General features: G+C 37.1%; 2 protein-coding genes and 3 non-coding genes across 6 annotated transcripts; 1 reads left to right on the plus strand and 4 right to left on the minus strand.

The window, feature by feature from the left end:
- Window positions 1-4,921: 4,921 nt before the first annotated feature.
- pole3 (polymerase (DNA directed), epsilon 3 (p17 subunit)) lies at window positions 4,922-7,017 on the plus strand. Of its 2 annotated transcripts, XM_052108748.1 has the most exons (5): window positions 4,922-5,067; window positions 5,273-5,371; window positions 5,765-5,850; window positions 5,951-6,069; window positions 6,323-7,017. In XM_052108748.1, the coding sequence occupies exons 2-5, from the start codon at window positions 5,306-5,308 to the stop codon at window positions 6,496-6,498; spliced, it is 447 nt and encodes a 148-aa protein (XP_051964708.1). In that variant the 5' UTR covers window positions 4,922-5,067; window positions 5,273-5,305; the 3' UTR covers window positions 6,499-7,017. The 2 variants fall into 2 exon arrangements, with proteins under 2 accessions (XP_051964708.1, XP_051964702.1); XM_052108742.1 differs by having other exon boundaries at window positions 4,922-5,371.
- A 497-nt stretch (window positions 7,018-7,514) lies between these two features.
- rpl12 (ribosomal protein L12) lies at window positions 7,515-12,022 on the minus strand. Its single transcript, XM_052101889.1, has 7 exons — window positions 11,871-12,022; window positions 8,979-9,052; window positions 8,607-8,705; window positions 8,439-8,520; window positions 8,010-8,096; window positions 7,636-7,748; window positions 7,515-7,557 (listed from the first exon to the last, which is right to left on the minus strand). Exons 1-7 carry the CDS (start codon window positions 11,905-11,907, stop codon window positions 7,552-7,554), a joined length of 498 nt encoding a protein of 165 aa, XP_051957849.1. The 5' UTR covers window positions 11,908-12,022; the 3' UTR covers window positions 7,515-7,551.
- On the minus strand, window positions 7,814-7,940 carry LOC127633998 (small nucleolar RNA SNORA65). Its single transcript, XR_007969298.1, has one exon. It is a non-coding gene; the product is annotated as a small nucleolar RNA SNORA65 (small nucleolar RNA).
- LOC127634010 (small nucleolar RNA SNORA65) lies at window positions 8,217-8,343 on the minus strand. Its single transcript, XR_007969304.1, has one exon. It is a non-coding gene; the product is annotated as a small nucleolar RNA SNORA65 (small nucleolar RNA).
- On the minus strand, window positions 8,774-8,900 carry LOC127634004 (small nucleolar RNA SNORA65). The gene has a single exon (XR_007969301.1). It is a non-coding gene; the product is annotated as a small nucleolar RNA SNORA65 (small nucleolar RNA).
- Window positions 12,023-12,103: the final 81 nt, after the last annotated feature.

Below are 12,103 nucleotides of genomic sequence, written 5' to 3' on the forward strand. Positions count from 1 at the left end.
GTACCAGGCCTTTTAACTTTCATGATTTTATTTTTTATCTATCTGGTGTTTTATTGCTATTTATTGATTTTGTGTTATTTCTCCTGGAACTGTGTTTAAATTCTTTGTTACTGTAGCACTTTGAGATTTAGTTGAAATGTAAAGTGCATTATAAATAAAATTTATTATTATTATTATTATTGGTTAAGAAGCCGTTAAGAAACAGCTGCTACTTTTGTCCAATGAGTGTTTGGGAGCTCATGGACAGCCAAAGGGTGTTCACACAAACAGGGAAAAAGCTGACTTCATGCCTACTACTCAGTGGGAGCCACAACTAGGAAAAGGGGAAAACCATGGGAAGGCTTGATATTGTCAGTAGTTGTACTGGGAGCAAGTCTTGAGGCAGCGGTGCAGCATACTTTTTGCAATTATTTTGCTTGGTGTTGAAAAGATCTGTTTGCATCTGAATATTTCAAAATTGCTTCAGACAAGTAGATGAACTGTACATTTGGTTTCTGAAGCAATTTTAAGTCTACACTTAAACAGATAACCACTCTGTACAAGTGTAGTGAGCAGAATAGCATCTCAGAATACACATGTTGAACATTGAGGCGGATGGGCTACAAGAGCAGAAGACCATGTTGGGCACTTTATTAGGACCATAGTGTTACTAATAATGTGCTCAGTGAGTGTATGTATTTCATCTTATTTTGAACTGAATGATAGAACATTACTTTAATGTCAACTAAAGCAGGCGTATATATTTAATAATTTCACAGAAATAACATGGAAATGTACATGGAATTGTCTCCATGTGACATAAAATTGTTCAGTTCAGTCAAATTAATCATTCTATCCACATTTTTCCTACGTCCCGTAATGCTTAGCATGAAATGTGGGCATTACTTCCATTAGCAAGTAAACACAGTTGTTGTTGCGGTGTACATCCATACATTTTTTCGTTACGGTGTAGGGATTTGGAGGAGAGCACAGAGGTGTATAGTAACGAAGTACGAATACTTTGTTAGTGTACTTAAGTACAGTTTTTAAATTTTTCTACTTTGAGTATAAATATTTCTTTGGACTTTCACTTTACTACATTTTGAAGAGAAAATGGATACTTTTACTATGATAAATTTCTCCAGACCCTTTCGTTACTTTTGCGACTGAACATAGCAAAAAAAAGCAGCTGTACGTGTAAAAATGCATGCTGACCGGCGATAGTGATATGTGATTCATTAAAAGAATCAAAAGAGTCTAATCTTTTAAATTTTATTCCTTTGAACTGAACAAAAAGATTCAAAAAGCAGTCTAAATGATTTGTTTTGCGAATCACGAATCTGAATCAAAATCACTAGCGAAGTGCGTACCAGATTGTGTGTTCTGTCTTCTGTATTTTTATAGCCTTTCCAGGTGAACAGTTCATATAAAAGTCAATCACATGTGTTTACATTTTACATTTAAACAAGGTATGATGTGAATGAATAACTACCAGCGCTTATGAAAATGTACACTCATCCCATAAATAATAATATTATTCTGATTTGACTTGAATGCACCATTAAAGGGATAGTTCATTTAATTTTCTTACCCTCATTCGATCCAAGATGTGTATGACTTTCATTTTGTTTCTCGCTTTTTCAGAAGAATTTCGCTGTTATGTTGGTCAATTCAAGGTAAGTGAATGGTGCCCAGAACTTTTATGCTGCATTGATGTGCTTTTTTGAGCTTCAGAGTAATCCATAAGACTACAGTGGTTTCAACCAATGTCTTCTGAACAGATCCAATTGGTTTTGGGTGAGAATAGACCAAAATATCTAAACCTTTACATCAGCAGTCTCCTTGGCGATCAGGATTTCAAGCTTGATTACACTTCCTATAGCGCCATCTAGGGCTCTGTGCATGCATCAAGCAGGAGAAATTGAAATCAAGCTTGAAATCATGATCATGCCTAGAGATTGCAATGGCAAGATATTCAGTGAAAATTAGTTACAATTTGGTTTGATCTCACCCAAAACTAAATAAATTGCTTCAGACGACATGAATTTAACCACTGTAGTAGTATGGATAACTTTATGCTCCATTAATGTGCTTTTTGTAGCTTGAAATGTCTGGCCACCATTCACTTGCATTGAATTGACCTATAGTCATGGAATATTCTTCTAACATTATTTGTGTGTGTTCTGCAGATGAAAGAAAGCCAAACACATTTGGGATGGCATGAGGGTGAGTAAATGATTAGCTCCACCAATGAAATAAGTTGCCATGGGTTTAATGAACTGTTACGAAATGTATGCAGTTTACTTGTACTTTTGATACTTAATTAAATTTAATATCAGTTACTTTAATACTTTTACTTGAGTAATTTTCTCGTGAGCTACTTAAACTTTTACTTGAGTCAGTTTCCATGAAGGTAACTTTACTTTTACTTAAGTCTGACAAATGGATACTTTATACAACAGTGTGAGAGTGCGTATGATTTCATGAGCACATACATCATTCACTATATTAGTGTGTTACTTAACGATAATGAACTGCAAAAAAGTTATAACGACAAAGAATTCACAAACAAAACGGCGCGCTGTTTCTCCCAGATGCAGTTTGGGAGAATTAGAAATCTCACAGATCTATGCACAAATGCAACTTTTTGAGCAAAATGATTGGTTGTTTTACTGGAGTACATATGTTAGTTCAGCTTCAGATGTGTGTGCTTGTCATCTTGTCACCCTGCATGTTGATATCAGACAGACGCACTGAGGGAGAGCCGTGAAGTTCTTATACTTGGGTATAATCACTTTTTCAAGTTTTCTGATTGGACGATTATTTCCTTTTAAATCCATGTGCGTTTAACATTTGTTCGGCAGGTGATTGAATGGTAAGAGGTAGTGCTTCGTTGCCATCCGGGGTGCATCAGGACGGTGTTTTGAATCTCAAATGAAATGTGTTTTTTGACTACCTCTGTATGTGTTTTTTGCGATCCAATCATAAAACATTTTACACCCCATCTACAACTATATTTAAGGCTGATCATTTGCGATTGGATTGTCCAAAACATGTCTTATTACCTTTAAACACTGTCTAAAATTGCTGCAGCCAGATCTAAGAATGCTTTAGAATGACTTTCGGCAGAAGTCCCACCCACATTTGTTTCCCCAGTAAGACCCGCAGAAAAATGGTGGTTAACATTTTTGCTGCTGGTTTGTTTACAAAACTCTCTGCTTAAATGGACTGTTGCTATGGGGGTGACACATTAACTTTGCTTAAATTACTGCAAAAAGAAAGCAAGAGTGTTTTTTAAACTCAAGGAGAATGACTACTATGATGCATAATTTTCCTTGCAGGCCTTTAGGGAGAAAATATAATCATTATTTTTCAAATTATTTTAACTGTGCAAACAACTACTCCTACAATTGAGATTTTTAAGTGAGAGAGAGATTTTAACACTGTAGCTATTAAAACTCCTTGTCAGAATTATTAGTGACACCTGGGACCGGTTGCATAAAACTGTTTTAGACTAGTCTTACTAGTTAGTCGTCTAAAATGTTGGTCTTAATTTTTTCAGTCAGTTGCATAAAAACTTAGATCAGTCTAATTAAAGACCAAAATGTAAGACCGCACACCTCAGGCTAACTTTTGTTTACATTCCATTTTGCCATTGGAAAATAACTGTCAGCTGAGCCAGTGGGGGCTGAAAGGGGCTTGAGTTGAGACTTGGTTGAAGACTTTGACTTCAAAAATGGTAACAAAATGTTGTGTTTTTAATTATTTGGGTTAAATCACTAAATGTGTTCATTAAAATACATTTTGAAGCACTGTAGTCCTCTAATAAGCAAATATTCTCAGCGAATAAAAAATGTATTGAGCGTCCACTGTCGGCCATTTTTTTAAGCTGTTCAGTGTCTTCTTTTTCCCACAATGCAATGCAAATTAGACTGTCTTACTAAAGACAACTGTGAGCTTGTTTTATGCAACAGGCTTTCTGTGGCATCTTTAGCTAGTCAAACTAATTGTTAGATTCAGTCTTAAGTTAATGGCTATGTTTATGCAACCGGCCCCTGGTGTTGATGGAACACACTACCACCATGAATGATACCACAGATGCATAAAACATCTTACCCTTTTTTATCAGTCCTAAAATAAATGCCTTTCAAGTCTAACATGAATGTTAGTATGTATGCATTTGTTGATTGGCCATTGATAAAGAGAACTGGCCATAGTGAGAAGGCTCCAGGCTCTGTGACCAGTTACATTTATGGTTGCCAGATTTTGCATTCCTTGTAATTATAGAATCATATAAGATGTCACAGCTTTCCTTTGGAGGTTTTTTTAAATATTTTGTTATTGCTGTTTCACACTGGTGTCCAAACATTTGAGAATGATATATTGGATTGAATTAGCTCCCTATTGTTTCTCCTACCCAAATAAACTCCTATTCACAGACTCAAACTGCAACCAAGCCCATGCAAACAGTGATATTCAAAGCTTAAGTATTCATAATAAAAACTTCTCACAACCTATAAGAATTGCGTCATCTGTTAAAGTGTATAGAAAAAAAATTAAACTTCACAAATCTCTATAAAAAGACAACATGACATTAAATTTTAAGTGCTTTCTGAGCTAATATATGAGGCTAACCTCAAGACATTTGATATGCATCAAAGAAAAAGAAAAATTGTCATGGAAATTGTGTGCCAGAGTTGAGTTGACAAGTAATAAAATGCTACGGATATGAAAAGACTTTTGTTTAACCGCACCGCTTTTTTAGACGCAGTGTCAAGTCGAAAATAACATCATGGGTAATAGACGTCTTGAGACAAATGCCTTCTGTTTTATGCGTTGCGTCGAGGTTTTTTATTTTATTTATATTTTTAGCAAGAACAGAAAGGGACTTTGGACGCAAACGCTTCCTATTGGTTGGCGGCACTCGTGACGTCAGGGCAGAGTGGTGAGAGGTGAACCGCATGGTTTTGGATAAAGAAGCGGGCTGCAAAACAGTAAAATAAACTAGCTTTTGTTCACGTTCTGTCGTTGCATTTAGAGTTGATGTGAGGACTGATCGTTCCGCTATACATCTAATGCACATTTGAGGTAGCGAGATTCGTTATTTCACGTTATTTTATCGTCTAAATCGAAACTTCATTGACTTTACTCTTAGAAAAGTGAGACGGCTAGGCTAACAGTTTTCGCGGGAGCGTAGTACAGTAGTTCTGAATGACATTTGATCGCACCGTGCGCTGGCATCTCTGTTTTAGTTAACAAAAATTGGTTTACAAACAAACAAATTTCATCGTAGGGTCCTATCTCTATTGAGTGTGTAGTCGGTGAGATGGCTGAGAGACCAGAGGACCTCAATCTTCCCAATGCTGTCATAACGCGTATCATCAAAGAGGCAGTAAGTGTCATCATAGATGCTTTATTAGTAGCCTAAAGTAATAGTTCACCTAAAAATAACAATTATGTCATAATTTACTCACCCTCGTGTTGTTGTTTTCATGGAACTCGAAGGCCATAGGTCACCATTAAATGTCTTTCATTGCACTTTTTTTCCTCCATACTATAAAAGGGAATGGTGACTACCCGAACATTCTGCCTAACATATATATTTTTATTACATATATTTGTAACAACAGGAGGGTGAACTAATTATGTCATAGTTAAAAATATAGGGTGAAATATCTAAATGAAATGTAAACCATAGACAATTACGGTAAGTAAAATAAAATGGCATTTGCCAACACTAAGAAATTGGGCTTTTTTCATTGTGTAATGTCTTCCTTTTGTTTAGTTGCCAGAGGGAGTAAACGTGTCTAAGGAGGCAAGAAGAGCGATATCGCAGGCAGCCAGTGTTTTCGTTCTCTACGCAACATCTTGGTAAGTAAGCCAACATAATGACAAGTTGAGTTTTATTTTGAGGGATAAAATCCATGCTGCCAACCTGCCCATGTATGATTTCCCTTTTTTGTGACATCAGTGCTAACAGTTTTGCTATGAAGTCAAAAAGGAAGACACTCAGTGCTGGAGATGTGATGGCAGCTATGGAAGAGATGGAGTTTGAGCGTTTCTTACAACCACTGCGAGCATCACTTGAAGGTAAGTGATGTAATGTTTAATTCTAAGGAAATGGCTGTTGTCATGCAAAATCTACACGCTTCACTTCTCCTGTCATTACTATTTTTTACCTTCTATTTTCCCCACTGTTGTGTTTTAAGTATTACTGAAATAACAATTTTACTGCATTAAAACCTTAAGATTCATTAATGTGCATAGCCTGTACTTCATATGGATGAACTATTGAGAAGTATATTGACCCAGCACTGAATTATTTCACTGCACTTATTAACAGCTTACAAGAAAGGTCAGAAAGGCAAGAAGGAAGCGTGTGAGCAGAAACGCAAGGACAAGGAAAAGAAGAATGACACAGATGAGAATGACAAAAGTAGGGATGAAGAGGAAGATGAGCACATGGATGATGATCAGGATGGAGAAAATGAAGGAGAGGAAGAGGATGTGGAAAACTGAGGTGCTGTAGGATTGTTTCATTAATTTGCTCAATTCGTCCTGTTTTCCATCAACCATGGCAAAGAATAGTTTCTGTGGTAGAAATGTGGTAGTTTCCACATTAATAGTGGGAAAGGATAAAAAGGGGACACTTCAATCATAAATCTGATCAGCTGTATGATTGATTAACCTCCCAAGAGGTATTGCACAATCTTCTTAAATCCCATTTTGAGGCATGTAACTGTTGATAGGTTTGTGTAAAATACACACCCGAAATATTCTGCTTTGATCCAGGAGGAAAAATGTGTTTAAAGTTTAATTTGCAATAAGCTTTGTCATGAAGTTTTAAGTCTGTGAACCATTTTGTAAACATCTGACAGAGGGATTAAAAAAAAAAAAACCCCCATGGCAAAGGTTGCGTGAAGGCAGCAGCTGCAAATGTCATTCCCAAGCTTGTTCTACGTTGTTATTACATACATTTGTATTCAATTTTTTTGGGATTAAAATGTACCCTTTTTCCAATAAAATGTTCTTCAGTTTCTATGCTTAACATTCTTTAAATCATATAGTCCCCCATTCACGCATGGCTGTTGTGCGGCAAATATTCATAGTACAGCATTCAAAATACATAATCTACTAATCATATTTTGCAAGCTAATTTTCCTCAATCACTTGAAAGGTTTACTTTAAGCCTACAAACTTTTGCCAGGTCTCCCAAGCAACCAAATTGGCCCAGTCGCTAGGGATGGTAGTCACATGGGGTAACCTCTGGTGGTCACTTTAATGTGGTTCACACTCTCTGCGGAGATTAGCTTGGGCTGATGGTCTCAGATGCAACATTCATCCTCTGACACCCAGATTGAGTCATTACGCCACCATGAGGACTTTGGGAATTCCAAATTGCATAGAAAATAAAAAAGCCCACAATCTTCAAACCAAATTAAATTATACATCTGGAACACCTGTTATGACTTTCACTGCTCATGAGTTTGCATCCTGGATAACGGTTTAATGCAAGAAAGAATCACAACAAAGACTTAATTTTTATTAACCACTTTTATTTTTTGTCTGCAATTATTCCTGCAAGAAAGAATAAAAACAAGTTTAAACAAAGTAATTAAAAAAGAAAAAGAAAAGAAAAAAGGCATTCATACTTACAGCTGGGCACTCGACTTTTCCGCTGTTGATGTCATCTATGACATCGTGGGGTGGGCGACCATCAATGGTGCAGCCCACAGACTGTGCTGTGCCAAGAATCTCCTTAATGGTACCTGCAAAGCAGAGACGAGAAGGTTTATCCTATCATCATCAACAGAACTCCATGCATTGTTATTACACATGTTCCAGGCCTTTTGGCACAGAGTTACCCACTTAAATGAGCAGCCCTGCTTCCTAGAGCTGGGTCATTATCAGCCTCCACTGGATTATACATAGTCACTTTCACAGACAAGAACAGTGGCGGGAGGCTGGTCATTAAATCTCTCTAAAATGCATGAACCCAATAAAAGGTTGCCATTTGCAGAACTACATACCAGAAAGCTCCCTGGCAATAGAGCGTGGTCTCATGACACGGGCAACGCTGACTATCTCATCGAAGGTAACGCTCCCAGAGTGCTTAACTAAAGCAAAAAGGAAAGAAAACATGCCAGTCACAAACACAAAACATTTATGTAAGCAAGCTGTTAAACCTATATTTTAGTTGCAAAGGTGGCAGTGTGTACAAATTATTTCCCTATGGAACTTGTTCCAGGCCTTTCAGCACAGAGTTGCCCATCAAGTTGGATAGCACTGCTTCCTAGAGCTGGGTCATTATCAGCCACCACTGGATCATACACAGTCACTTTTACAGACTTGCATGGTGGCGGGTGGCTTACAGTTTAGAACCGCAAAGTCACACAGGGAGACTAATCTTAAAAAACAAAAAAACAAAACTGTATTTAAGTGGAGTGAAGGACACTTACTGTTCTTGACCTTCTTCCTATCACGGGGAGGCTCTTTCAGGGCCTTGATGATGAGGGCAGAGGCTGATGGCACAACTTCAATCTGGGATGAGTACAAAACTTGTAAATATCTCTTAGTGTTAGCTGACCTCAAGAGCTGGCACAGACTAAAAGACTTCAGGGGCTTACCGCTGCTTGCCTGTTCTGGATGGTTAGCTTCACAGTAATACGCAGACCCTTCCAGTCACCAGTGGCCTTTGCGATGTCATCACCCACTTTTTTAGGGGACTGAGAAGAGAGACAATGAAAGATAAAAATGCGGCACAGAACAGATTTACAGGTCTGTGACATTACTGGTGTGTTCCAGGTCTTTCGGCACAGAGTTGCCCATTAGGTTGGGCAGCCCTGCTTCCTAGAGCTGGGTCATTATCAGCCTCCACTGGATTATACATAGTCACTTTCACAGACTAGCATAGTGGCGGGAAGCTGCTCTACAAAAACAAGAGCAGGGCCATATACATCCAAATGTAAATTATCGAAATAAGATGGCAAGACACTTACAAGACCCAAAGGTCCGATTTTGGGGGCCAGTGAGGAAGTGGCACCAACCTCTCCTCCTGTGCACCTCATGTACACTGCATAAAAAAAAATCAGTTCAATTCACATTCCCACCAATTAGATTAATTTGTAGAGCAAGACAGTTAGAACTCTGAATTACACTTTAAAAAAAAAAACGACTACTTATTCTACACCATTTTACCACAAAATACAATACTAAAACATTAGGGATGGGCGATACCACGTATTTTCTTTTCAATCCGATACAAAGTACTTTTAGGCCAATATCGATACCTCTAATGAAATTTTTACTAATTCTTTGGATAAAATTTGTAATTAAATTACTTAATTTTTTGAATATTTATGGTCCTAAACTGGAAAATCATTAGGCTGCTTTGTAAATGTTTTTTTTAAAGTATGTATAAGCAAAATATAAAACCACCAAATTACCCATAGATTTTTCATGTTACTATTACTAAAACAAAGTTACAATAGGGAAACTCTGTAATGGTGTAGCAAAACCTTGGCTACTGCAAAAAACTAAACATGGTTACTACAGACATGGTTAATACAATAAAGCTACAGTAAATCCATGTGTAGTTTTCATAAGATTACAATTTATTAATGAGAATTAAAAATTATAAATGTTTTAACACCTCTTAATTTAAATAAACCTGTAAAAATGGTCACACCACCCCATTATAATAAATGTCACGTCTAGGTTTGTCATTACTTGGTGTGAATAACTCCAGATGCTGTTTTTCTGTCATTACTGATGCATTTCAGCACGTCATGAGTGGAAGAAAAAGTTCCAGTGCCATGCAACTATTTGCTCATATAATTATTATTTTCCACTGAAGCTTATGTGATGCATTAAAATTAAATGGGTAAAAAAAAAAAACTAAAGAAACTATATTTTTTATGTGAGGACCGATATTGATACCATATCAGTATCAATGTGCCCATCCCCATTAAACATTTACTTTTCAATGAGGTCCAACAAAGGCTGTCATAGTATTACCTCAGTTTATATTTCCAAAATGGAAACCTAGATGGTGGTATTTTTTATTTGTTTTTGCAGTAAAAAGTGTTTATTTCATAAAGTGATAGCAAAAATGCTAAATAACTTTTTTTAAATTCATAGAAAATTTTAATTTGCCTAATCTGTAGCCAGCATTAGAAATAAGAATCATCTTGTTTCTCCACAAGCCTTAACAAGGTTCCAACACCACACCTTTTGACTAAAGAATTTAAATTACTTTTCAAGTCATGTGTGATATCTGGATAAGGATTTTACAAAAATAATATACTATTAGGGGTGGACGATATGACCACAACCTTATAAATCTCGATTTCACTCGCTTTAAATTATGATTTTAATTTCTTAAAATTATCTTAACATTTTGTAATGGCTTATTTATTAATCCAGTAATTTAACTTAATGCTCATGAATCATTTTACCTTGAATTGAAAAATGTATTTGAGGTATTCTAGTAATCAACCTTACCACAATGCTAAATTTCACATTGCAGTCTGGTGTCGTTGATTAGTATCATATTTTCTCAAGAAACTTGACATCTTCTGAAAGCAATGCAACAAATTAAATAATTCATCGCATCCATGAGTAAAATATCCTTCCCATCCTTGAAAAACATTTTAGCTCGAAGCAATTTCTGTACACAATATTTGAATATTGGAAAGCAATGGTTTGTTTTATTAATGTCGAACATCATTCAAACCGAATATAAGGGTGACGTAGTTAAAAAAAAAAAAAAGCATGACGGATTACACTTTTTTTGTACGCATGATATAGTTTCAGCGGTTTTTTCAAACTTCAAATTTGAAGTTTGTTGGTGATGTAAAGAAACCGGATTGATTAGCGCCAGTCATCACATGCTTTCTCCTGTTGTTGAGCACAATCAGTAAGTCTGCTAGAGGACTCGAGCGACAATCGCGTGACACACAGTTGTGATATGAAAAGCATATTCAGAACACGAGAAGAATGTCATTGAATTTGCTTTGGTGGTCCGAAATTTCGCTTGAGCGGCTGCTGAAAAAGGTTAGTACCTGTAAACCCCCATTTCTTCAATTATCCCAGGCAATCGTGAAGCGCGCCCCCCCCCCTTCTCAATGTCACATAATTTGTACCGCGTATGTGCGCGCATTTCTTGCCGCGCGGTGGCGATTTTGCGTTACCGCGATAATCAAAATAATACCGGTTGCAAAAGTTCGACACGTTCATCATATACACACATTATATCGCCGTATAAAAGTACCACGAGTTTAGGATCATATTTTCACAAGGAACCATATTTTGACCCATCAATCCTGGTACGTTTCTATTGAAATATACATGCCTATATAGTTAGTAAAACTGGATTATTTGCTAGTATCAGGCTAGTTACCTCCGCTTCTCATTCCTCGAATGCTTTCCGGATCCAGCATAATTATTAACACCGTTATCCAGTTCAAACTCTTTCAAATGTAGGTCGCACGTGGAATCCAGCCACACAACGTGTATCACCATAAATTTACCCACGATCTTGGTTCAACGATTACTACATCAATCCAAATGTAATCCATACGTTTCACATATACACTTCTGAACGACACGTTGCTCCAATCACGCCTCGGATTAGCTAAAACTAGCAAAGATACTACCAATTAACCAACAGTTCAAAGACATCGTTAAGTGCATGCTTTACGAATAACTATCGGTTTCCGACCTAATAGCCAAGTCACTCAAATTCGATGAAATCCTGCGTTTATGTACCCATTGCAAGTTCACCTGCTAGCATTGTATTCTCCATAACACGTGAGGCCTGGGCGCAGACATGGCCGCTCGGACAAAAAAAAAGCCAACTGCTAGAAAATGTTACTCTACTCCACACATACCAACTTTAATCTCGGTGGGGTCGAATTTGGGAGGCATGGTGTATCAGCTGATGTTGAGCTCAGTTTAGCTTGAATAGATGAGGGTGTCGGATGAACCCGGATTCGGGACGACCGATAACTGTTGCACCTTCACCGTCTAAGTGAAAAAGGAAAGGGCTGATGAATGTTGCACCACGCATATAAAGCTCACGAAGTATCGCGAGAACTGATCAGCCTTTCACATTGCGACGAAG

Source organism: Xyrauchen texanus, chromosome 3, assembly GCF_025860055.1.
Source record: "Xyrauchen texanus isolate HMW12.3.18 chromosome 3, RBS_HiC_50CHRs, whole genome shotgun sequence".
Taxonomy (NCBI): domain Eukaryota; kingdom Metazoa; phylum Chordata; class Actinopteri; order Cypriniformes; family Catostomidae; genus Xyrauchen; species Xyrauchen texanus.